This window comes from Salmo trutta, chromosome 19, assembly GCF_901001165.1.
Source record: "Salmo trutta chromosome 19, fSalTru1.1, whole genome shotgun sequence".
In the NCBI taxonomy this organism is placed as follows: Eukaryota; Metazoa; Chordata; class Actinopteri; order Salmoniformes; family Salmonidae; genus Salmo; species Salmo trutta.
In genome coordinates this window covers 27,610,927-27,638,714 of record NC_042975.1, presented here as the reverse complement: position 1 = coordinate 27,638,714, position 27,788 = coordinate 27,610,927, and the positions used below count along the sequence as shown (strand labels likewise).

General features: G+C 42.3%; 1 protein-coding gene across 1 annotated transcript; it reads left to right on the top strand.

The window, feature by feature from the left end:
* The first annotated feature begins 120 nt into the window (after positions 1–120).
* On the top strand, positions 121–27,788 carry LOC115154277 (phosphoglycerate kinase-like). Its single transcript, XM_029700334.1, has 11 exons — positions 121–385; positions 4,984–5,034; positions 5,162–5,317; positions 5,516–5,660; positions 18,618–18,721; positions 18,947–19,066; positions 23,036–23,150; positions 24,093–24,272; positions 24,604–24,781; positions 25,127–25,225; positions 27,072–27,788. Exons 1-11 carry the CDS (start codon positions 321–323, stop codon positions 27,110–27,112), a joined length of 1,254 nt encoding a protein of 417 aa, XP_029556194.1. The 5' UTR covers positions 121–320; the 3' UTR covers positions 27,113–27,788.

Here is a 27,788-nt window from a genome sequence, read left to right as displayed (position 1 = left end):
GGTAGGACATTTGTTGATTAAATATAATTTTCTTTTTTTAAGCAAAGTACTAGTTATACTCCACTGTAGTAGGTGGCGGTAATGCAACATGTATTGAATGCCAACCGCTGTTAAACCGCATCGAAGTAGAAGAAGAACAACCCAATGGCAGTGCTGATGCAGCAGTCTCGTATTAGCTTTTGACCAAAGCTAACGTCCCGTCCATCAGAAGTTCCTCCCTGCGCTAAGGTCATTTCATTCGGGAACTACCCTGCATCAGCAGAGTGAGCTGAAGATCGAAACGAGGAACACAGCAGAGCAGGTGCAAGTAAAACATCAAAATGTCGCTGTCAAATAAACTCACCCTGGACAAGGTGGACGTAGAGGGGAAGCGCGTGATCATGAGGTGAGTTCCAATTAAGTGACTTCGAAGAGCCAATGGAAAGGGGATTATACCATCGCTAGCGACCATCTTTGCCACGGTGATTCGTAACAAGATCGCTACCGAGTTGCCTGCCAATTCGTTACGGGGCTTTCACACCAGTTGGTTGACCCCCTTAGTTCGGTTTGTTTGGGCTGGTGTGAACACTACCCGCACTCGGGAGCCCAGGTAGCACAAACATCTGGCCTGATTACGGCATGCCAAATTTAAAACTGCTGGCTTGGGTCTGGCAGACAGATCCGGCCCGTGTCCGAAATGAATGACGGTAGAGACGAGGCGAGAGTCATTCGGCCTAGATCTGGCAGCCTGAACTGAGCCCAAAACTGCCATTTTAGGCCCGGGGGGGTAGTAATATTGCAACTATCAACCGAACTATAAACAACAAACAAAAAAGAAGACATGTTATAGTTATGAAACGTGTATACAGGAAATGTATTTTGTGTGAGTGTCATCCTTCAACAGGCACTACGTATGTACAGTAGCATGGATGACGTGACTGTGTTAGCCATGGGGTGTGTTCGTAAATTTAAAGCTGGAGTGCCTGAGTGTGCTCTGGGCGTTCGTAAACGCAGAGCGTTGTTAGATTGTCCGTTTGTAAATTCCGAGCGTTTCGTTCGCGGCGCGTTTAGAGCGCAGGCAGGACGCTCTGGCGGAGTAGTCTTGATCCGAGCGTTCTGACTTAACAGCAGTCAAGCACCCACGTTAACGTTGTCAAGCTTGCTAGCTACTTCCAGACACAAATGAGAGAACAGCTCACTCTGACCATTTTACTCGCCCTAGCAGAGCTGGTTAGGCTGTTTTTATGTTATCTAGAGCGTTGGTGACTGCAACTGTGCTTCTGGCAATAAAACGTATTACACATTTTTGCCAACGTTTACTGACACCGGTCATTTTCAACGAGCGTTTGTAAATGTCAGTTATTCTGCGCTCTGGCACACTTACATGGAACCCACACCGGCTGCGCGTGTGCGCTATCGTGCATACATGTATTTTGTCCCCCTACACCAAACGCAATCAAGACACGCAGGTTAAAATATCAAAACAAACTGAACCAATTACATTAATTTGGGGGACAGGTCGAAAAGCATTAAACATGTATGGCTAGTTAGTTAACATGCACTTGATAGCTAATTTGTCCTATTTAGCTAGGTAGCGTGCTGTTGCTAGCTAATTTGGCCTAGGATTTAAATATTGAGTTGTTATTTTACCTGAAATTCCCAAGGTCCTCTACTCCGACATTTAATCCACACATAAAACGGTCAACCGAATTGTTTCTAGTCATCTCTATTCCTTCCAGGCTTTTTCATCTTATATGGTGATTGGCATCTACACTTTCATAGTATTACATTGACAACTGGCAAAACAGTTCGTCTTTCAATCACCCATGTGGGTATAACCAATGAGGAGATGGCACGTGGGGCTAGCTGCATATCAAGCAAGCAGGGTTTTCTTGAGGGCTTGAACGCAGCCCGCGACACAGTTAGCCATTGTGGCTGGGACTGCGGATTGACCTGGGTTTGTGTCTAGATCCCTGCTGTTTGTTATTTTCAATCTTCCCTGTGACCTGCCCTGTCTGGAACTGCGAGGAGTAACAGCATAACCTACATTGCTAGCTACCATGACAAAGACCAAAGTCGGCGGGAGTACCGTTGAGGACAGTTGTGTCTCTCTATCACACGTGAAGGATCTTTTAAACAAACAAAAATAATTCTACAAGCAGTTGTTTCAACAGGAAAATAGCTTCAAGCGTTTTGTCCAAATACTAGTGGATTCAACTAATAAAATAATAGACAACCTGACCAGAAAGGTCCAGGACCTGAAGAACAGTTTGCAGTTCTCCAGGGTCAGCTCGATAAGTTGAAACAAGGGAACGGCAAGATGACAGCAATCTGTAAGTCAGTCATTGAGAGAGGACATCAGTTCTGTATGTGAATATATGATTAAAATGATGGATAAATATTGAGGGACAATCAAAGTGGAACAACATGGTTGTGGACGGAATTGCAGAATCTCATGAGACCTGGACGGAGTCTGAGGACAAAGTGAGAGAAATTATCGGAGAAATTTAAGATTGAGGTGGAGTGCGCCCACAGGACTGGAAAACCCACCGCCGGCCCAGGTGACAAGTTCCTGAGGTTCAAGGAGAAGGTAGCTGTTCTGGAAAGAGCCAAGAACTTAAAAGGAATGTATATCTTCCTCAATGAGGACTATCCTGAAGCTATGCGCCAGAAGAGGAAAGAACTGATCCCAGCCATGAAAGCTGCTTACATCCACTATGACAGGCTCGTTGTCCACCCTCCCTCCCAGATGCCTGGAGAGGATGAGAGAGCCAAGCCTATGGGTTCGTAGCTTCAGCCCTGCCTCAGACACGCATACACCAATTGATTAATGGACTGCTGAATGTACACCACCGTTCAAAAGTTTGGGGTCACTTAGAAATTTCCTTGTTTTTGAAAGAAAAGCACTTTTTTAAAAATCCGTTTTAAAATAACATCAAATTGATCATAAATACTGTTTAGGCATTGTTAATGTTGTAAATGACTATTGTAGCTTGAAATTGGCTGATTTAAAAAAAAAAATAATAATAATATTTAAAAAAATGTTATGGAATATATACATAGCCGTAGAGGCCCATTATCAGCAACCATCACTCCTGTGTTTTAATGGCACGTTGTGTTAGCTAATCCAAGTTTAGCATTTTAAAAGGCTAATTGATCATTAGAGAACTTTTTTGCAATTATGTTAGCACAGCTGAAAACTGTTGTTCTGATTAAAGAAGCAATAAAACTGGCCTTGTTTAGACAAGTTGAGTATCTGGAGCATCAGTATTTGTGGGTTCGATTACAGGCTCAAAATGGCCAGAAACAAAGACCTTTCTTCTGAATCTTGTCAGTCTATTCTTGTTCTGAGAAATGAAAGCTATTCCATGCGAGAAATTGCCATAAACTGAAGATCTCATTCAACGCTGTGTACTACTCCCTTCACAGAACAGAGCAAACTGGCTCTAACGAGAATAGAAAGAGGAGTGGGAGGCCCCGGTGCACAACTGAGCAAGAGGACAAGTACATTAGTGTCTAGTTTGAGAAACAGATGCCTCACAAGTCCTCAACTGGCAGCTTCATTAAATTGTACCCGCAAAACACCAGTCTCAACATCAACAGAGTGGAGAGGCGACTCTGGGATGCTAACCTTCTAGGCAGAGTTGCAAAGAAAAAGCCATATCTCAGACTGGCTAATAGAAATAAAAGATTAAGATGGGCAAAAGAACAGACACTGGACACAGGAACTCTGCCTAGAAGGCCAGCATCCCGGAGTCGCCTCTTCACTGTTGACGTTGAGACTGGTGTTTTGCAGGTACTATTTAATGAAGCTGCCAGTTGAGGACTTGTGAGGCAGATGGAAAAACCTTTTGGAGTACTTTAAATGAAATTGTGGGCAGAAAGACATTCAACTTATTTTAATGATTACTTCATTGACAAAGTGGGCAAACTTAGGCAGGAAATGCCAACATTGAACAGTGCGCCATCATATTCATGCATAAAACCCCCCCAAATAAATTAATGGATGAAAAGCATTTGCAAGTTTGAATTCTGTAAAGTTAGTGTGGGAGTGGTGGGGAAATTATTGTTATCGATCAATAATGACAAACCTCCTGACATTGACAACTTAGATGGAAAGCTGCTGAAGATGGTAGCTGACTCTAGCCATTCCTATCTGACATTTATTTTCTGAACCTAGAGGAAAGTCTGTCCTCAGGCCTGAAGGGAGCCAAAGTAATTCCGCTTCCCAAGAGTGGTAAAGCGGCCTTTACTGGTTCTAACAGCAGACCTATAAACTTGCTGCCATCTCGTAGCAAACTGTTGGAAAAATGGTGTTTGACCAAATACAATGCTATTTCTCTGTAAACAAATTAACAGACTTTCAGCATGTTTCTAGAGAAGGGCACTCAACATGTACTGCACTGACACAAATGACTGATTGATTGAAAGAAATTGATAATAGGAAGACTCTCAGTTCCATTAGATTACACATAATGCTGCCTAGATTTTTTGAGAGCTAGGCCAGCTCTAGCTAGGTAGCTAACAAGCTTGTGTGCAGAAAGGCACCAGAATTAAAATAAAAACACGTCTTGCCTTTTTGTAGTTAATTAACATTGAAGAATTAATCCATTGTTCTCTCATAAAAAAATCTTTGGAGGGAGGGGGAGGGGCAGGTAGCCTACACCATACTGGCAAAGATTTTCAGCTAGCAGGCATGCAGACACTGGAATACGTTTCTGAGTGACGGCGAGGGCTTTGCATAGGCGCTTTGTTGCATTTTTTTTGTGGGACTGGAAAAAAAAAATACCCTGAATATAAAGTAACATTATTAACTGGTTCCGATGCTTTTAAAAGGGTTCTGTTTCCCGAAACAGTATAGATCACTTTCTTTCTCGGTTCTGGTTCTGTTCTTCAATGTCGTTATTTTTCTGTTCTGTTCCCTGAACCGGTTCCAACCCCTGCTCAAAACACAATTCGCTATTACTGTGTCCAAAACTGATGTTTGACATTTCTCTTTTGCAGGGTTGATTTCAATGTGCCCATGAAGGACCATAAAATCACAAACAACCAGAGGTAATAATGAGCTTGTTTTAATTTGATCATCTATTAGTAATACACCTTATTAGACCAAATGCTGCTATGTCATTCTATAGGAGTCCTATTCCAGCCTTTGCTCATACTTTGTACATGTGTGTTCCAGGATCAAGGCTGCTGTCCCCACCATCAAGCACTGTCTGGATCATGGGGCCAAGGCCGTGGTGCTGATGAGCCACTTGGGTCGTCCTGATGGGAACCCCATGCCTGACAAATTCTCCCTGGAACCCGTGGCCGCCGAGCTCAAGAGCCTGCTGGGCAAGTGAGACCTCCTGGCTCCTTCCATGGCCCTCCATAGCTACCTATTACCATGCTCCGAGTAACATATTACTCGTCCCAATTAATTAATCATATTTGTCACTTTGGAAATATTTGGGTTCTTTGTACTCAGTCAGTGTTTCATTATGGAGCCCAATAAAGTACTCAAATGTGCACGTGTTTGCTTTGCACTCATTCTCAGGGACGTGCACTTCCTGAAGGACTGTGTGGGTCCCGATGTAGAGCAGGCCTGCGCCGACCCCGCAGCTGGTTCCGTCATCCTCCTGGAAAACCTGAGATTCCACGTCGCTGAGGAGGGCAAGGGCAAGGACGCCTCCGGAAACAAGGTGGGTGCATGTCAACGGCTGCAGCCGCAGTAGCCATTCCCAGAGGCCTTTTCTATTTACATAAATGGAGGACTCCTGCCCTGCAGAGGCCCAAGCTGCAGCTGCGTCACTGTCAAGTGGTGTTAGCGTCAGCAGAGCCGCTAAGGGCAGAGAAGAAAATAGAACCAAGCTTACAGTGGCATGAGTCACCAGTCAGACATCTGACCGAAAAAACAATAATTTTTCAGATTGAGACCAGGGTAGAGAAAATGGTGTCTTATCTTGTCTATTTGAGACGCACATCTGTGAGTACACCCATACTAGGGTGATTCCTCATGAAACTAGAACATAAAAATACCATGATTTGGGGGATTTTCACAACATTTAATCCTTTGTAGGGAGAATTGTTAACACAGTGTACAAAACATTAAGAACACCTGCTCTTTCTATGACAGACTGACCAGGTGAAAGCTATGATCCCTCATCGATGTCACTTGTTAAATCCACTTCAATCAGTGTAGATGAAGGGGAGAAGACCAGTTAAAGGATTTCTAAGCCTGGAGACAACTGAGACATGGATTGTGTATGTGTGCCATTAAGAGGAAGAATGGGCAAGACAAAATATTTAAGTGGCTTTAAACGGGGTATGATAGTAGTTGCCAGGCGCACCGGTTTGTGTCAAGAACTGCAACGCTGCTGGGTTTCTCACACTCAACAGTTTCCTGTGTGTATCAAGAATGGTCCACCACCCAACGGACATCCAGCCAACTTGACAGAACTGTGGGAAGCATTGGAGTCAACATGGGCCAGCATCCCTGTGGAATACTTGACACCTTGTAGAGTCCGTGCCCCGACGAATTGAGGCTCTTCTGAGGGCAAGAGGTGTGGCGGGGGGGGGGGGGGCAACTCAATATTAGAAAGGTGTTCTTAGTGTTTGGTATACTCTGTGTATATTTGACGTTTTGTTTTACGTTTTGTATCTTAACACATAATTGAGAAATAATGAATTGAAATTTTTGTATTTGTGACATTTTGGCCTTACCCAGGCCTCCTTTAAGACTCCATAATATTTCATCTGTAGGTTCTGCAAAACAAACATTGGTGTCATATGAAGCGTACCGCTTGCACTGTAATATGAGTAGTATTTTGATTTCAATAACACATTTTTTACATTAAATGAGGATTATTGAAAAATATAAACCTTAATATTGAAATATACACATTGTTTTGCCAAATTTTTCAATATTTTGTTGAACATGATATACTCTACGGGCAAATCAAAGTTCCAGAGTGGGATTTCTGCTACTTTTAGTTATGATCCAATTTGTCAGCATAACCAACAGACTGAATGTGAAAATAGATTCAAAATGGTTGCCTCTGCTGGTGATTTGCAGGATGTGCGATGATACAAGTAAAAAGAGGGCTGTGATTGGTTAAATTGATTGTCTACTATGCCAATTTCTCTGTATAAAATGGGCCATAGCTTTAAAACCAGCAGAGATCCCCCTCTGGAACTTTGATATGCCCGTAGAGTATATTATGTTCAACGATATATTGAAAAATTGTCAATCCATCCTCCAAAGGACCCCCTTGTATGGTTAAATGTTGTGAAATTCCCCAAATCATGCTCTTTTTAAAAAAATTCTAGTTTTGAGAGGAATCACCCACTACAACAGACAGCAGCTCTTAAGAAGTTTGCACCTCTGAGAGTATTATGTCAATGCGTAGGTTTATAGGATAAGTTTTGTAGTAACTATGTTTGAGCCTGAATCAAAGGGCTGGAGGTTACTTCTACCACCTCCATCTCCTCTCATACAGCCGAGGTGCTGCCCTGACCTGCTGACATTTTGAGTGAAGGGTTGTGGGTTGTCCTGGGCCGAGCATGTTGCTTTTCTTGCCATGTGAGCCCTGGCTGCTATGCAGCCCTTAGAGGGGGCAGAGGGGATGGGGAAAGGGGGAAGCTGTCAACCTTTCACAAGGTCCCCCGTTGGCTGGGTGGTGGCAGGTGACGGAGTAGGTAAGCCTAGATGTTACCCATAACCACTGATTTGGGTTCTGATATTTTTTTATTCACCTTATGGTTAAGGTTAGGATTGTGGGTAGCATGATCTGATCCCAGGTCTGTGGTTAAGGGCAAATGCTATGATGACCTGGTTGAACTGCTTTTTTGCCAACTCCTGGCATTTTGATGTGACTCCACAGATCAGCCTTGACGTTTCTGTGAAATAGTTATAAACTTGGCCTGCTAAAGTGCAGTAGGAACTGGATCAAAAGTACATACAGTATATTCACGTGCAGTACCCTGATCGTGCAGTCATCTCCACTGGCATTACTGCGGTATGTTCACCATCTTATAGATACACTGTATAGAATCGAAGCACCGCTGCAATGCGTTAATTTATGTTGGTTACTTTCGTCCGCGTGTGTGCGATTTAACCTCTCTGGGGTAGAGGTCGACCGATTTATAATTTTTCAACGCCAATACCGATACCAATTATTGGAGGACCAAAAAAAGCCGATACCGATTAATCGGCCGGTTTTTTTTTTTATATATATTTTTATTTTATTATTATTTTATTTGTATTTTTTTTGTAATAATGACAATTACAACAATACTGAATGAACACTTATTTTAACTTAATATAATACATCAATAAAATCAATTTAGCCTCAAATAAATAATGAAACATGTTCAATTTGGTTTAAATAATGCAAAAACAAAGTGTTGGAGAAGAAAGTAAAAGTGCAATACGTGCCATGTAATAAAGCTAACGTTTAAGTTCCTTGCTCAGAACATGAGAACATATGAAAGCTGGTGGTTCCTTTTAACATGAGTCTTAAATATTACCAGATAAGATGTTTTAGGTTGAAGTTATTATAGGACTATTTTTCTCTATACTATTTGTATTTCATATACCTTTGACTATTGGATGTTCTTATAGGCACTTTAGTATTGCCAGTGTAACAGTATAGCCTCCGTCCCTCTCCTCGCTCCTACCTGGGCTTGAACCAGGAACACATCGACAAAAGCCACCCTCGAAGCAGCGTTACCCATGTAGAGCAAGGGGAAACAACTACTCCAACGCTATTAGCGCGCACCAGCTAACTAGCTAGCCATTTCACATCGGTTACACCAGCTTAATCTTGGGAGTTGACAGGCTTGAAGTCATAAACAGCGCAATGCAAAACGCACGAAAGTGGAGGTTTTGAATGAATGCTTACGAGCCTGCTGCTGCCTACCATCACTCAGTCAGACTGCTCTATCAAATCCTAGACTTAATTATAACATAATAACACACAGAAATATGGTCGAATTCGGAAACTATCATCTCGAAAACAAAACGTTATTCCTGTTACATTGCACAACCTTCAATGTTATGTCATAATTACGTAAAATTCTAGCAAATTAGTTTGCAACGAGCCAGGCGGCCCAAACTGTTGCATATACCCTGACTGTGTGCAATGAACGCAAAATGACACAATTTCACCTGGTTAATATTGCCTGCTAACCTGGACTTCTTTTAGCTAAATATGCAGGTTTAAAAATATATACTTCTGTGTTTTTGATTTTAAGGCATTGATGTTTATGGTTAGGTACAGTCGTGCAACGATTGTGCTTTTTTCGCAAATGCGCTTTTGTTAACCTGTTGGGGCTAGGGGGCAGTATTTGCATGGCCGGATAAAAAACTTACCCGATTTAATCTGGTTACTACTCCTGCCCAGTAACTAGAATATGTATATAATTAGTATATTTGGATAGAAAACACTCTAAAGTTTCCAAAACTGTTTGAATGGTGTCAGTGAGTATAACAGAACTCATATGGCAGGCCAAAACCTGAAGATTCCATGCAGGAAGTGGAAATCTGATTTGTGGAATCACCTTCAACACTTTGCCTATGAAACACACCGTGAGTTAGGATTCGTTTAGCACTTCCTAAGGCTTCCACTAGATGTCAACAGTCTTTACAAAGTGGTTTGAGTCTTCTCTGGTAAAAACTGACCGAACGAGAGGCCTGGAAAGTTGGTCATAGGGGGAGGGCCATTACTACTATGACGCGGGCGCCCATGGGTACTCTTTCGTTCCGAAACATTTAGTAAGACAATGCAATCGTCCGCCTTGAATATTATTGAAGCTCTGATTGAAAAAGGCCCTAAAGATTTATGTTATACAACGTTTGACATGTTTGAACGAACGTAAATATATATTTTTTGCACATTCGTGACGACAAGTCCCGTGCGCTTCAGTACATTATGAGTAGCATTCGGAACGCGCTAACAAGAAGGAGCTATTGGGACATAAATTATTAACTTTTTCGAACAAAACTACATTTGTTGTGGACCTGGGATTCCTGGAAGTGCCTTCTGATGAAGATAATCAAAGGTAAGGGAATATTTACAATAGTATATTTGATTTTAGATGGTTCCAAGATGGCGCTAACCTGTATCGCCTAGCCTATTTTTCTAAGCATAGCACCTCGTTTATTGCATAGTGTGATTTCCCAGTAAAGTTATTTTTAAATCTGGCAATGCGATTGCATTCACGAGATGTTAATCTATCATTCTTTGAATGACAATATTACATTTTAACAATGTTTTCGAATAGTAATTTTGTAAATTGTAGTGCTGATTCACCGGAAGCATTTGAGGGAAAATATTTTCTGAACATCACGCGCCGATGTAAAATGCTGTTTTTATATATAAATATGAACTTTATCGAACAAAAAATGCATGTATTGTGTAACATGATGTCCTATGAGTGTCATCTGATGAAGATTGTCACAGGTTAGTGCTGTATTTAGCTGTGTTTTGGGTATTTGTGATGCATGCTAGTTGCTTTGAAAATGGCAGTGTGATTATTTTGGGCTGGGTACTCTCCTAACATAATCTAATGTTTTGCTTTTGCTGTAAAGCCTTTTTGAAATCGGACAACGTGGTTCGATTCAGGAGAGGTGTATCTATAAAATGGTGTAAAATAGTCATATGTTTGAGAAATTGAAGTTATAGCATTTATGAGGTATTTGTATTTCGCACGACGCGATTCCACTGGCTGTTGACTAGGGTGGGTTCCCAGACAGGTTAAATCATCCCCCGTTTGGCGTAGTCGGCTGTCTTTGTTAGGAAGAAATAGTCTTCACAGTTCGCCACGAGCCAGGCGGCCCAAACTGCTGCATATACCCTGACTCTGTTTGCAAGAGAAGTGATACATTTTCCCTAGTTAAAAGAAATTCATGTTAGCAGGCAATATTAACTAAATATGCAGGTTTAAAAATATATACTTGTGTATTGACTTTAAGAAAGGCATTGATGTTTATAGATGGAGCAACGTGTACCTAAGCAATTATATGCAACGCAGGACAGGCTAGATAAACTTGTAATATCATCAACCATGTGTAGTTAACTAGTGATTATGATTCATTGATTGTTTTTTATAAGATAAGTTTAATGCTAGCTAGCAACTTACCTTGGCTTCTTACTGCATTCGCGTAACAGGCAGGCTCCTCGTCGAGTGCAATGTAAAGCAGGTGGTTAGAGCGTTGGACTAGTTAACCGTAAGTTTGCAAGATTGAATCCCTGAGCTGACAAGATAAAAATCTGGCCTGCCCCTGAACAAGGCAGTTAACCCACCGTTCCTAGGCCGTCATTGAACATAAGAATGTGTTCTTAACTGACTTGCCTAGTTAAATAAAGGTAAAACATATATATTTTTTAATCGGCCAAATCGGCGTCCAAAAATACTGATTTCCGATTTGTTATGAAAACTTGATATCGGCCATAATTAATCGGCCATTCCAATTAATCGGTCGACCTCTACTCTGGGGTATGTGGGACGCTAACGTCCCACCTGTGGGACACACTATTCAACAGCCAGTTAAATAGCAGGGCAGCAAATTCAAAACAACAAAAATCTCATAATTCAAATTTCTCAAACATACAACTATTATATCCCATTTTAAAGATACACTTCTCGTTAATCCAACCACATTGTCCGATTTTCAAAAAGGCTTTACGGCGAAAGCATAACATTAGATTATGTTAGGACAGCGCCGAGACAAGAAAAACCACACAGCCATTTTCCAAGCAAGGAGAGGCGTCACAAAAACCAGAAATACAGCTAAAATGAATCACTAACCTTTGATGATCTTCATCAGATGGCACTCATAGGTCTTCATGTTACACAATACATGTATGTTTTGCTCAATAAAGTTCATATTTATATCCAAAAACCCCATTTTACATTGGCGTGTAATGTTCAGAAATGTTTTTCCTCACAAAACATCCGGTGAATGAGCACATCAATTTACAGAAATACTCATCATAAACGTTGATAAAATATTAAACTGTTATTCAAAGAATTATAGATGCACTTCTCCTTAATGCAACCACTGTGTCAGATTTCAAAAAAGCTTTACAGCGAAAGCACACTTTGAAATAATCTGAGTACAGCGCTCAGATATCAAAACAAGCCATACAGATACCCACCATGTTGGAGTCAACAGAAATGACAAAAATGACATTATAAATATTCACTTACCTTTGATCTTCATCGGAATGCACTCCCAGGAATCCCAGTTCCAGAATAAATGTTCATTTTGTTCGATAACGTTAATCTTTATGTCCAAATACCTCCATTTTGTTCGCGTTAGGTTCACTATTCCAAATGCAAGGCACGCGCTTACTAAGTCCAGACGAAAAGTCAAAAAAGTTATACTACAGTTTGTAGAAACATGTCAAACGATGTATAGAATCAATCTTTAGGATGTTTTTATCATCAATCTTCCATAATATTCCAACCGGATGATTCCTTTGTCTTCAGAAATGAAAAGGAACACAGCTAACTCTCACGTGAGTGAGCGCGATTGAGCTCATGTCATTTTCTCAGTCATCTTATTCTGTCTCCCCATTCACAGTAGAAGCATGAAACAACGTTCTAAAGACTGTTGACATCTAGTGGAAGCCTTAGGAAGTGCAAAATGACCCCATTGACACTGTATACTGGATAGGGAATCACTTGAAAAACTACAAACCTCAGATTTCCACAATTCCTGGGTGGATTCTTTCTCAGGTTTTTGCCTGCTATATGAGTTCTGTTATACTCACAGACTTCATTCAAACAGTTTTAGAAACTTCAGTGTTTTCTATCCAAATCTACTAATAATATGCATATCTTAGCTTCTGGTACTGAGTAGCAGGCAGTTTACTCTGGGCACCTTCTTCATCCGGACGTCAAAATACTGCCCCCTACCCTGGAGAAGTTAACTGGGGAACAATGCATGTGCTGGTGGCTTCGTTGCTCCGTGGGGAACTCGTAAAGGCTCTCATATCTCTTCCGTGGGGAAAATCAGTTAAACCTGTCCTGAAGGCTCTCATATATTGGCTCACTTAAACCCTAAAATAAATGTTCATATTGGCAGAATGGTGTATATAAATGTGTTCATATGGGCCGAATATTGTATAAAATAAATTAAAATGCTCTGCATTCGTTGCATGCCTTTCAGAATAAATAAAACTGGGTTGGGTGAATAACTTGAAAAATGTCATCCATAAGCCCACTAATACATTCATTAATTAATGAATAAAAAAACTTTCACATAATAAATTACAAGGTTGAAATAACATTTATTTTTCTTTCAATTTGATCTATAGAATCTAATTATCAATATAATATAAACTAGGCCTATCATATTTCCTTGAATAAGCCTAGCCTACTCAAACATCATTGGCTTTAGCAAGGGCTGTGCAGATTCATTAATTTTCAGCAAAAGGAATTTTTTAGGATTCAGTTTACGCTAATTTTTAGAAATACTGCACTGCTGTTTGTCGGCAGCACACACAATCTTTCAATCAATTGGAGTATTAGGCTATAGTGGTAATGGCCTATGTAAAGTCTGTATCAATAGGCTAACAGTTGCATTTTTTCGACATGAAAAGGAGGGGGAAAAATGACTGACCTGCACTGCACACAGGATAGTGTCCTGATGACTGAGCTGATTGACCAGTAGGCTAGGTGTGAATGTTCTGAAAGATCAATCATCTGAATATGAAACCCACAACCCCTTATGGGGGCCAAAGTTTTGCTGAGTCTATTAGATTGTGTTCATAATGATGTTAGGCTACGCTGTTAAACCCCTTTTTCATGGGCACACAAATCCAAAGGATTTATGCAATTGCAAAATCAAACGCTTTTAACCAAAAGTCACCTAACTTGCGTGGTTCTTCAATATGCTATGCATAGTCTAATATACCTTACTTGTTGGGTGCGCATTTGGTATCCAGCTGTTTAGTTAGGCCTTGTGATATTGTCGACCATCATCAACTGATCCAGGAAATATTTTTTTTTGGAGACTCAAGTGACAAACCGCTGTTGTGATAGGCCTATAGCACACAATGCAAAAACAGCCAGTGCGGGAATACGGTGTTTGGAAGAATGTCCAGAATATTTTGATGTCTCGTTGGGATCCACGTTGGATCCAATCCAATAGCCCTATATGGTGAATTTGAATTATGTAAATAATGATAATAGTGAGAGCCCAGTAATAGATGGACTCCGATCCCTTTAATCATAGAGGCTATTGTTACTTTGTGTCTCTAAAATCACAATGTTTCTGTTGTCATGTGACAGTCTTTTTTTAATTGAAAAGATCAAATGTCAGCCTTTTATCAAATCCAAATATTTTTGCTTAATCTGTTTATTTAATACATTCGGTAGCCTATGCTACAAAATATAAAATTCTGCCCATATGAACAAGTTTATTTTAGGCCATAAAGCCTAAAGAACAGCTACATGATTTCATGAAAAGCAGCAAATACACATGGTTTCACATTCTTTAATAAAGGATTCAGAAACAGGAAATAGGCTACAGCTACCTTCAGTTTCCCCGCCAAATTGGCTTACATGAAACTCAATGTATTGCAACGATGTTGAGTGTGTGGGGGGTCTGTACGCAGCGTAGCACTTTCCACAAAAATAACTGAACCATGGATTAGTCTCTCCTGGCCTATAGACTACTTTCAGGGTGAGGAACCCTCTTACATTACGTTTTAAAATATAGAACTTCCCTTTTATGTTCAGTAAGTGTGGAGGCCAGTGTTTTCTCTTGACGTTTGGAGCATTTGTGTAAATCACCTTACCATTGTATCGTGCCTTGTGTGCTGAGCCTCTGAATTGTCTTGCATCACTACTCATATGTGCCACACCTAGTGTTCTGCCACACTGGTGGAGTTAATGCAGGCACAGCTTTACCTGGTGGCCTCTAGAGCAGGGTTTCCCAAATTCTGTTCTGTCCCCCCCGTGCATGCTTTTTTTTGGGGGGGGGGGGCAGTTTGGGAAGCCCTGCCAAGAGGTGTAGTGCATGACAGAATTCAGAGCGCACATTTGTACAAAATGGCCGCAGACATTCATGGATGGATGACGGATCCCCTCACTGTTCTGGCTGCAGGGGGATGGCAAAGAAGTACTGCCTGAAGCTCAAAGGGAGTTCCTTCTAAACTTCCTGAAGCCACCAGGTGCCCAGAGATGTGAGATGGAAAATGGAAAGCTATAAATAACATGATGGATGTGGCACTAGACACTCACCAAAAGGCCTGGCAAGCAGAACCGGATGCCTTGGCCAGGAGTAGTACTCTACAGTGTATTGTCAGCATGGAGGATGGACATTTACTCACCCAGTCCCCTGAGCAAGAGGGGGCTGGGTTTGAGCAAGAAGTCCAAGTTTCTGTCAGCAAACCAGATAATAAGGAAAATGTGCTAAAAGCTCCGCTAATTGCCGAAGCTGAGAAGAGGAAGAAGGCTAAAGAAAGCCTGCTGAAACAAAGATCAATGGCGATCCTCCAAGCTGGAGAAGTATTGGAAGGGTACTTTGCAGGAGCTGCAAACTTTGAAACGGGTAAATAGAAGAAAATGTGCTCCACACGATGAAGCTGAAGACTTGAAGAGGAGGCTGAAAATGTTTTAAGATCTCCTGTGCAAAACTAAAGAGGAGAAAAAGTGTCTTCGAGAAGAGGTTGATGACCTCAATGAAGAATGCACAGTCCAAGGAAAGTGCATTGAGAACTTGAAACGGGAGAGGAGTGAGCTACGTGCCAAAGTGGAAGAACTGGTGCAGATACCCGAGAGTCAAGATAAAGAAACCGAGACTGGTGCGTCTTATACGGTTCCTCAAGCTATAAGCTGCCAAACCAGCACATGAATAGATGGTCACATCCAGACGGACGCCCCACCAGATTTGATCTCCGTGAGTAGCCAGACTGACAGGCTTGATGAATCACATAAGAATGATGCATCTCAAAACTGGCCATCCCATGCTGATGTTCACCATGATTCATGTGAGTGTGACCCCAGTGCAATGCTGAAGGCCCAGTGCACTCAAGAAGAAGAAGAAGAGTGGTGGTGGGATGCTGAGTGTCAAACGCTGAACTACCAGGATTTCACTAACTCGGCGAGTGAATCCATTTCATATGGTAATGTTTCTTATGGGAAACATTCAGAACCAGAGATGGCAAATGAAGAGACATGAATGACTAACCACCATGGAAGCGAGTCTCACCTCCTACACCACAAGTTTGCAGCTGCCAGCGAGGAGGAGCCCTGGTACCAAAGTCGCCACAACAAAGATGGGCGCTCGGAAAAGTTGGGCCATTTCTGTAAACCACCGTTTCATTTGATAAATATACCAGCTTTTGCCTGGTTTTGAACCGTTTTAGGTGTTCCACACCTAGTGATCTGTATTATAAACCATTAATACACTTGATTAACTTTGCCATCAGAACAGCCTCAATTCGTAGGGGAACGGTATTGTCGTGATGATGGCTATTCATCGAATAATTACATACCACGTTCAATTATTACGCATTTAAATGAATCATATAAAAATTATGTAGTAATCTGGGGAAGAGTTTATTTAACGAGTTACCATTTCCCAAATTAAATATCAGAGTATCTCGATATACCATCCGTCATCCATCAATCATTTGCTCCCGTTTCAGTCTCATTCTGAACGCTGTAATATCCTATAAATTTGCGCGAACCCTAGTCTCCATGATGAGTCGGCGATACACAAATTGGCTTAATTATTTATTTACTAACTAATGAAATAATCACACAGAATTACATAAACACACACAATAGATTATACATTGATTACTAACACAATGCAATTAAAAGTCCCTAGTGGACTAACCCGATATGACGGCTGGTTACACAAAGAAAAGGGGTGGGGAAAGAGAGTGGGAGAAGGAGAGACAAAGGAATTCAACGATCGTACATACAGTTGAATACTACGCTCATGGTAAATATGGATATTTAGCACCCTAACAACTGCTCATTCGGGTTTTAGAAATGCAATGTACATATTTACGCATGTATGTCTTTGTGGTCTCTCTCTGTTGAAATCACTCGATCAGTCTGTGGAGAGTAGTTTGACAGAAGTCTCTGGTTGTCCACCAGAAGTCACAATGTACTTAGTAGTTGTGGAAGTAGGCTATCTTTGTTCTAGAAGTGTTCGTTAGACTGGGTCCATCAGAGTACCACACAGTGGTGGGAGGAAAATGTTCTTCCCCTCTTATTCTTCCCCTCTCCAACATGTAGTCTTGATCTTCTTAACTCGAGAGTTTGAGTCTTACAATTTCTGGTCTGGTAGATTCTAACCATTCGTGACATCCGGCTCAACACCGTCCGTATACTGGTCTCAATGGTTGATTATTCAGGGTACAGCTAGAACCATTTTACATGCCAGCAGCAACCCGGCAATGTACTGGTCTGTAGAGATTCTCTTCTTCTCTGTTGAAAGTTTCAGTTTCTAACCATTTCGTACCGTTCAGCTCACGCTGTCGGTCACGCTGTTCTAATATGTTCATTCATCAGCAAGTCCTTTTAAGCACTCGCCTTGGAGGGCGGTTCCATCATGTTGCCCCAGTGTCTGTGCTCACGTGGGCGTGGCTACTGAAAAAACATTCTCATTTAGAAGGCTAAAATCACATTTCATCTTCTCACAAATAGTTTCATATTTAATCATATAAGTTATACAACATTTAGATGTAAACCTGACCCCTTGAATGCGTACACATTCAGAGATAGTTTAGTTATACCGCCCTTAACAATATCGCAAAACAATAACTGATTTGATAGGATTATTGTCCCACCAACCATTTCCCACATTATTTACGTTAGAAATATTGTTTCAATGTCCAACCTTTTTATATTACAGTACTGCAAAATCTCTCTGTAACAACGGGATTTTTAACTTCCATTTCTGCAGAGTGGGAGAGAGTTCCTGCAAGGTATTTATGACCGTCATAAAACTGGCCAACCCCCAGGAGAAGGTGGGTCTTGAAACCTTTGGTTAGCCTGCACCGTTGATCTTCATCCAGGAGGCCAAGTCATGACAGTATTCTACAAAGTGTCAAGTGTTCCACAGGGATGCTGGCCCATGTTGACTCCAATGGTTCCCACAGTTGTCAAGTTGGCTGGATGTCCTTTGGGTGGTGGACCGTTCTTGATACACACACGGGAAACTGAGCATGTGAAACCAAGCAGTGTTGCATTTCTTGACACACTCAAACCGGTACGCTGAATGGCACACTTACACCATCCATGTCTCGGTTTGTCTCAAGGCATAAAAATCCTTCTTTTCAACGGTCTCCTCCCCTTCATCTACACAGATTGAAGGCAATTTAACAGGTGACATCAATAAGGGATTGTAGCTTTCACCTGGATTTACCTTTTATCAGTCTGTCATGGAAAGAGCAGTTTTGTAGACTGTAGATATGGGTCATATTGTTGAATTTCAAAAAATAAACTATAACTTCACATAAAGAATGACTAGTCATTGATACCATCTATATGAATAAATGAGCCCCTCTGTATACCGCACAATGCGTCGTACAGCTCTCTATTCTAGATGTAATAGAGCCTGTTGGTTGTAACCTGAGCCCTCTGCCATCTATAACAATGTGTTCTATCCTCTCTCCTTTCTCTGCTAGACCAAAGCAACCCAGGAGCAGATTGATTCCTTCAGAGCCTCTCTGTCTAAACTGGGAGATGTCTACGTCAATGATGCCTTCGGCACAGCACACAGAGCCCACAGGTAGGTTCACTGGACACTACTGTGGAGTGATGATGATTATTGTCCTTCAAGATAATAATTTTTCTGTCAAATCACTCATTGCCACTCCGTGTCTCCTACTTTTCTTATTCTCTTCTTTCTACCTCTTACTCTTTTTTTTCTGTCTCCTTGCTTCTCCTTCTCAAACTGCTTTTCCTCTCCCTTACTTTCTCCCCTTCCCCGCATACCTGCCTCTCCCTCCCCCAGCTCCATGGTTGGAGTGAACCTGTCCCAGAAGGCTGCAGGTTTCCTGATGAAGAAGGAGCTGGACTACTTTGCCATGGCTCTGGAGAAACCAGCCAGGCCCTTTCTGGCCATTCTCGGGGGGTAAGTAACTGGTCCACGGCTCTGGTTATGGATGGGGCTGGGATAGCTCATCGGTGATCAATTAGGAAGGAACTACCCAGAGGCCTGCATCTGCTTCTTTGGTATCACTCTATTGAGGACTGGCTCTTCAACTAGCAGCACAAAAAACACCAATGTTTTAAATCAATTTTATTTGTGAAGTGTTCTTTGTTACAACTATGAAACAGAAAGAGAATGTATTACAACACGGTGACAGCTTTTTATAATGATACCCCAACCACCAAGACGCATGGTCAGCAAGATGCACGGTCAAATGAAAACATCAGTAGCCTAAAACCACTAAGCGCCAAGTGTGCTTGATAAATAGTGAAAATCAGCACAAAAGCAATAATGGCATTATAATGAATGTGTTGATATGACAGCAGTCAGTCTATTATTTATACGTTGGATACCATGACGAATTGACGAATGTCTGTTTCTTTGTCATCAAAATGGAGGTAACGCATGATCTCTCTGAAGCGATCCCGTGACATGGTTTCTCTAAAGAAAAGTATCCCATAGATGTCTGACCAGAAGCTCTCCATATAGACGCTCTTTACACTGAATGCTCCACGAACACACAGGATTGAAATGAATGCTTCCAGCTCATCAACAGTCTGATCCCAGGCAGTGTCTCCTTGTTCCGTGTGCGCCTTAGACACAGTACAGTCCCTGAATGCTGTAGCATGTCCATGTCACATAATCAACGACAGATGGTGAGTGCATTGCTGATGTTGTTTTTTACTTGTAGGACCTGCGCTCTTAGTGATGAGATTTTGTGCCGATAATCGACCCATAGCGTTGTCACCGGCTTGTTCTATGTAAACGGTGCTGTCCCTTCCTCGCTCCTGTCTCACTGTTTCATTTGGTAGTGGCAGGGGCACCTGCTTAGTGTGCACCGTTCTGCCTTTTTTGCGCTTAGGCCTCTGTTATTCAGGCTGAGGCTCAGAATCTGAATAATCATCAGCGATGTCAGATTAATTTCTTCCCCGCCATCTGAGTCGTGTTCATTCAGATCTTGTAGCAGCCCTAATGCAGTATGTGCATCCATTCGTCTTGGTCTTCTTGCCATTTTAAATTACACACTCTCTCGCTGTGTACTCCAATTTGTCCAGAGTAGACTGATAAAACTGCTTGGATTTGAAGGACTGATATAGGGTACACACCATTTTGAGATAATAATTAGAATATACAAACACAATAGAATGTCCCTCCCTGTTCTTCATTCACAATTGGTGATTACATCATTATGCATCATTCGCTTACCCTCACTCATCAACTCACCCATTCTCCCCATCACACTTTACTTAATTTATTTAATCTGTTATAGGTGTGAAATTAGTTTAGGTTCAGTTTTGAGGCAATTATCAGGGTTATTTATCAACTGGGCACGGCACATTCCACTACCAGGAGAAGGAGCGGAGCAGGCCCTACTGTCGGGAGGAGGGGCAACGGGGAAAACCATTCAAAAAAAAGGACATGCCCTCATAAAACTGTTTAACTAATATTAAAGAAGTCTTGATGTATTGCTTGCCTGAGGTAGAGTACCTCATGATACGCTGTAGACCACACAACCAAAAGTTCTCATCTATATTATTCGTAGCCATCTATTTATCACCACAAACCAATGCTGGCACTAAGACCGTACTCAACGAGCTGTATAAGACCATAAGCAAACAAGAAAATTGTCATCCAGAAGCTGCGCTCCTAGTGGCCGGGGATTTTAATGTCGGCAAACTTAAATCTGTTTTACCGAATTTCTACCAGCATGTCATGTGCAACCAGAGAGAAAAAAACTCTAGACCACCTTTACTCCACAGACAAAGATGTATACAAAGCTCTCCCTCGCCCTCCATTTGGCAAATCTGACCATAATTCTATCGTCCTGATTCCTGCTTACAAGCAAAAACTTAAGCAGGAAGTACCAGTGACTCACTCAATACGGAAGTGGTCAGATGATGCGGATGCTACGCTACAGGACTGTTTTGTTAGCACAGACTGGAATATGTTCTGGGATTCATCCAATGGGATTGAGGAGTATACCACATCAGTCACCGGCTTCATCAATAAGTGCATCGACGATGTTCTCTCCACAGTGACCGTATGTACATATCCCAACCAGAAGCCATAGATTACAGTCAACATCCACACTGAGCTAAAGGCTAGAGCTGCCGCTTTCAAGGAGCGGGACACAAATCCAGACGCTTATAAGAAATCCCACTATGCCCTCAGACGAACCATCAAACAGGCAAAGCATCAATACAGGACTAAGATTGAATCCTACTACACCGGCTCTGATACTCGTCGGATGTGGCAGGACTGATTGGAAAAGACGGTCTGAACAGGCCTCCATTAACATTGACGGGGCTGTAGTGGAGCTGGTCGAAAGGTTCAAGTTCATTGGTGTCCACATCACTAACGAACTATCATGGTCAAACACACCAAGACAGTCGTGAAGAGGGCACCACAACACCTTTTCCCCCTCAGGAGACTGAAAAGATGCATAGTCACTTTACCTCTACCTCCATGTACAAATTACCTCGACTAACCTGTACCCCCGCATGTTGGCTCAGTACCGGTACCTCCTTTATATAGCCTTGTTATTATTTTTTATATATATATTTAGTAAATATTTTCTTAACTCTATTTCTTGAACTGCATTGTTGGTTAAGGGCTTGTAACTAAGCTTTTCACGGTAAGGTTGTTGTATTCGGCACATCAAATTTGATTTGAACTCCAATTCTGTTTGTGATATTAAGATTCTAACAATGGCAGTGTGTTCTATAGACTTATTTAGGAAAGGTCAAGGACGGAGGGGTTCAGGACTTTAAAAAATGGCAGTTATTAAAAAAAGAATTACCTTCATGAGCAGTCAAAATGACTGCTTTAGCTAGAGTTTCTAGTGTTAAAGGAGAATTCCACCCAAAAAACTGTCTCTTGGTATTTGTTTCATTAGTCCATTGTTGATATTATAGTCCCAAAATATTTTGAATGTTAACAATCAAGTTTTCAAGATGTAGATCTTTTGAAATACAGACAGTATTTGGAATCATAGGATGAAAAATGTTTTGCATGTCCTTCTGTATTTTGAAAGATGAATGTCTTAAACTTGATTGCTGACATGCAACATATTTTGGCACTATGTCAACAATGGACTAGTTTCTTTTAAGCTTGTTATGTAATACTTCAATCTGTGTGACAGTACTCTACTCATGCATTCTAGTATTCCCTTATCACTGGCCACTTTACAGCCTTGCACAGTGGGAAAGTTGAGCCACACACACACAGCTAGCTACCGTTGGAAACATGTCGAAAATTGGCCAGTGTCGCAGTCCATTTCAGCCGGGCATTGTGCAACTGCTATATCCAATCCGGTTCTTTCACTGACACAGTTCAGCTTTTTGGCCCTCAGCCACTGCCAGTGACAAAATACATTGATGTGAATTGGCTAATAATAAGCCACACGACAATGCATGAAAGGCGGTAGGATTTAGTTCTAAATTCATTAGACAACAAACAAATAATGTAACACCGAAAAAATGACTTTCCGAATATGGCTATCTTCCTCAACTAGAAACCTTTCTGGAACTGAGTTTTACCATGTGAGTTTATAACTACACTTACACTGCGTTATGACTATGGGGCGTCAGGTAGCCTTGTGGTTAGAGCGTCGGACTAGTAACCGAAAGGTTGCAAGATCGAATCCCCGAGCTGACAAGGTAAAAAATCTGTCGTTCTGCCCCTGAACAGGCCGTCATTGATAATAAGAATTTGTTCTTAACTGACTTGCCTAGTTAAATAAAGGTCAAATAAAAAAATTATCAAAAATTGTAAGTGTGTTTTGTAATGGATTATAGATATGGGCTTCAAATAAATGAGCTTCATATCATTTTTACTATCAGTTTTACTATGTTTACTAGTGTTTTCATAGTTTCTCTCTGTTGTGTGCAGAGCCAAGGTCAAGGACAAGATTCAACTGATCAACAACATGTTGGACCAGGTCAATGAGATGATCATCGGTGGTGGCATGGCCTTCACCTTCCTCAATGTCCTCAACAACATGGAGGTGAGGACAAAGGGAGGGGGGGGACTGAGGGAGATGATACTTTGTTTAAGGGAGACACTGGAGGGGAGAAGGGTGGGAGCAATGGAGAGGAAGATTCTGTCCCTTTTTTTGGCCAATTGTGTTTGTATCATAATTTTAACCTCTTTGATTGGATGTAACTCGGAACTCACTCGTGCCCCAGCACAATCTAGTTAAATCTGGGGTCACATTAGCTTTCAGAAATCTGCATTTAAAAAATGCAGACCATCAAAAAATCTGAGTTTCAACCATTTCACCGACTTTTTATATTGAAAGTTGTTTTATTTCTTCCGTTTTTTTCTTCAATAGAGTAATAAGGGGCGTGCAACTATAGTTTTTCTTAACACAAAATACGTTAGTGCAACACATTTGGCAGAATATCATTTTCATTAGAAGTGCAACGCTATTTGGCTTACAATGAAAAAGCAAGGTATTATTTTTCAAAAATGTATGGCTTTCAAATTTGTAATGTTTATCATAGAAAGATTTTTGCCAGCTACATTTCCTAATGTTTTGCTTGAAGTTAATCTTGCATTTTAACTTGCTACCAGAGAGAAACTACTCTGGAGGAAAGTACTGGAGAAAAGTAGTCTACACATCAGTCAGAGCGCTGTCTGGTGAGCCAATGACTAGAGAAAATGTATTGCAACTGAAGCACGAAGTTACTCCTTTTACATTCATGAGTTGGAGTGAACCCTGACTGAAGCTGAGCATAATTTACAATAAGAAGCATTTTAGATCTGCGTTTACAAAATGCAGCAAGATAAAAAAATAAAAAAATTGTCTTTCCTTTTCTGTGTGGAAAAACACAGAGTCCTTTGTTAGCGCGACCCCTAGTTAAATATGTTCAATGATTGACTGTGGTGTATATCATGGTGGTTGTAGTTCAACATTTTAAATGAGTGATCCTCTCTTCCCTGGCAGATCGGCACCTCCCTGTATGATGAGGAGGGCGCCAAGATCGTCAAAGAGCTGATGGCCAAGGCTGAGAAGAACAAGGTCAAGATCAACCTACCCGTCGACTTCATCATCGCCGAGAAGTTTGACGAGCATGCCCAGACTGGCAACGCCACTGTGGCTGCTGGCATCCCCGCAGGCTGGATGGTGAGGAGAGGAGGAGAGCAACCTGGGTCATGTAAAAATGTAAACGCTTTGTAACAGAAAACTAAAATGAGCTTTGGACAAGTCCAGGGAAGTCCCTCCAAGTTTCAGTCTGTTTTTTTCTCAGTTTGGTTGCTAATGAACACAACCCTGAATGGGTCTTCTTGAGGGGTGGTCATGGGAATTTTCCTTAGTTATTGTGCTAGCTAGCAATTTGATATACTGTATCACTTTCACAGTGAAATAAAATATAAGATGGTTTTATGTAGATATTGTAGATGAATACGTAAAACTGGGGCTGAGCTCTGTCCCTCGCTCCCTCTGTTCTCCCCAGGGTCTGGACTGTGGACCGGAGAGCAGCAAGCTCTTCGCAGAGGCTGTAGGCAGAGCCAAGCAGATTGTGTGGAACGGCCCTGTGGGTGTGTTTGAGTTTGAGAACTTCGCCAAAGGAACCAAGAGCCTGATGGACAAAGTGGTGGAGGTCACCAACTCAGGCTGCGTCACAATCATCGGTAAGACCCTCTACCACTGTTTGCACAATTACCATGAAGCACGTCTTTCACCAGGCATCTGAGACAATGTTTGCAAATAAATACATGTATAATTGAGATATTTAATTAAAACCAAGCCTGCTACTGTGTATAATGTTATCAAATCCTTTTATTCAAGTTTATCCTTGCGCTGCCGTTTTGATTGGAAGTTTTTCTTCATCCACTCTTTTTATCATTCTCACCATTAGATGGCGCCAAATACCAACACCCTTTCTTCCTCACATCTATAGTAGTGAATGATCACTATCACAGTGAAGGGTCTGTATGACCTTAATTTTAACCCCATGTTGTCTTGTTGATGCCCAGGTGGAGGCGACACAGCTACCTGCTGCGCCAAATGGGGCACAGAGGACAAGGTCAGCCATGTCAGCACAGGAGGCGGAGCCAGTCTGGAGCTTCTGGAGGGTGAGTAACGTCACCACGGTCTCATCCGGACTGTTGACCTATGTCCAGTTCAAAATCAACCCCCTAGCCGCTGCCCCATGACACTACGTAGTTTCTTCCCTGTTGCTTACACACATTTCAGATCTGCAAGGGGGCATGATGTAGTGTCTGTAAGTAGATGCAACAGCAGACTACCAACAAATGACTGCATTTCTGTATGGTAGTTCCCTATCAATCAGTTAACTTCGGTACACCATACTATAGGGAGTTGCACTTTTGCGTCTTCGGGTTGAAGGATCTACAATCAAATGAAATCCGCGCCTCACTGGAAGCCCCGCTTTCCACAGGTGATAAGCGTGAGGCTCAGATTCATTTCTTCAATTATTCCGCTCTTCACCTCAGTATGAAAAGAAACGATTCACACTACTAAAGCAAACAATTAGAAACTGGATATTCTTTGACGAATGGACAACAACCTGGTCCAACCCGCATTCAGCTAAGCTGATACTACATGGGTGTGCCCCCTTCATGGATCTAGAGGGGGCAGGGCTGATGCACACTCCTCCAGTGGATGGCAAGCTAGCTGGCTACCTAGCCCCGTTTGCTAACAAGGATGTGGATAATGCGAATCCTACACTCCCGAACAAGCACTGTCACTTTTCGGCTGCTCAGCTGGGCGACGTTTTATTGTTCAGAGAGGCTGGTTAGGGCGCACATGTCGTTTTTGGCAGTTCCTCCGCCTACTGGGGATAATGGCTTCTATCATAGTGGTCATTCCTTTGGGATTATTATTGGAGCAGCCGTTCTACGCTGGGTGCTAGCAACGCGCTTGGATGCATCTCGCCACCTAAACCAGTCGATTCAGGTGTCCCTGACATGCCTTCGGGCACTGGAAAGAACCCCGTCTAATGGGCCAGGTGTTATCCCGCAAGGTGGCCATGACTTGTCCCCCCCCAAGGGTGGGGAGCGCTGTGCGAGGGTTACTCAATTTGGGGAGTATGGATAGTGTCAGAGTGCCCGACATCAATTACCTGGAACTTCTGACCGTGTCCTCGGGCACCTCCCGATTGTCAGAACATATGCTGGTCAGATCCAACCACATGGTGATGGTATACAGTACATCAACAGGCAGGGGGGGACTCAGTCCATCCCCTCCTCATCTTGGCCCGCTCCCTGTAGCTGTGGAGCAGTGTGCATTTGCTCTCACTTCGGTTGATGCATGTTCCCATTTGCCTCAACTCGGGTGCGGATCTGCTATCCAGGGGGGTCCCTCTTCCTCAGGAGTGGGGGCTATATCAGTGGCCTCTGACCCTCCTTTACGCATTTCTGCCAGTGGTTCTGATTCAGCCCATGTGGAGAGAGTGCGCCAGGAGGGCTTCATTCATTCACTCATTCTTTTGGCTCCCCGTTGGCCCAGGCAGCCTTGGTTCACGGAGATCATTGTCCCAGGCGCATGGGCAGGTTTGACACGTGAAGCCAGAGATTTGGTTCCTATGGGCCTGGCCCCTGAGAGGACCAATCTGATGGCTAGAGGCTTACCTCAAAATGTTATTGCTACCATTCTGTCTGCAAGTGCACCCTCCACAAGAGGGCTATATGCATACAAGTGGAAAGTGTTTGAGCCGAAAGAAAGGGCTTGTTCTTTTTCAGTGTTCTGTGAGGGACATCCTTATGTTCCTACAGGAGCTTTTTCGAGCAGGGGTGGGGCCTTCTCCACGTTTAGAAGTGTACCTGTGAGGTGTTATTGTAGATACTTCAACTGAAGTCGCAAGAGTGCGGCGACTCATTGCGTGTTGTACCTCATTTCCCTCTTTCAGGGAACAGTAGTGCGGTGACCATATTGTATGTCCTTCCTCTCTGCCCACAGGTAAAGTGTTGCCCGGTGTGGATGCCCTCAGCAGCGCCTAAGCCCCATCACCTAGGAGAGGTGGGAGTGAAGACAAACACACCCACCAGAGTTTGGACACCCACCCAGCCCCCAAGGCAAAGTGCTCCCTAAGTTTCCCACCCTGCGCTTGTCTAGCACCACCCCTGCTCTCTAGTCTACTACTGACACAAACTGCAATATCTCTCTCGCTCCTACTCGTGCCCAACATCTACATCACTGAGGAAGTGGTGTTCTCAGCAGAAACCACCCACCCTCACTCCCTCATATGCACTTATGTTCCTTTGAGCTGTGTTTTTCAGAGACCAGTCAACTGCAGCTACAACTGTTTTCATCATACAGAAATGTGGGAATTTGTCATCTGCGTAGCCTTTGTAAAAGAGCGCTTGCGTGTGTTTGTTTGTATTACTCTTGTATAGCCAGCCAGCCCAGGGAGTTTTACAACCCTTCAAGCATAAAAATGGGTTGTAACTATCTAGACCTTTATATTTTTCTTCACACAAATGTTGTCAGTTGCCCCTATTGTCTCAACCATGTTCTCCCCCCTGTTATGTCATCCATCCTATGACCCTGTGGCTTGTAAGATGGTTGTTCCCCAGTGGTGGTTTCAGGGGTCGAGCTACTGCAGGTCATGTGACCTGAACAGACGCTCACAGAATAAAACAGTTGGTGTAAAATAAAAAAAATTGACTTTCTTTG

Bases quoted from the DNA above. Each gene is read 5' to 3' on its own strand.
- LOC115154277 (XM_029700334.1), top strand. From the start codon at position 321: ATGTCGCTGTCAAATAAACTCACCCTGGACAAGGTGGACGTAGAGGGG. The intron at 5,035-5,161 runs GTAATAATGAGC...TGTGTGTTCCAG, and splicing joins AAAATCACAAACAACCAGAG to GATCAAGGCTGCTGTCCCCA. The intron at 25,226-27,071 runs GTGAGTAACGTC...CTCTGCCCACAG, and splicing joins CAGTCTGGAGCTTCTGGAGG to GTAAAGTGTTGCCCGGTGTG.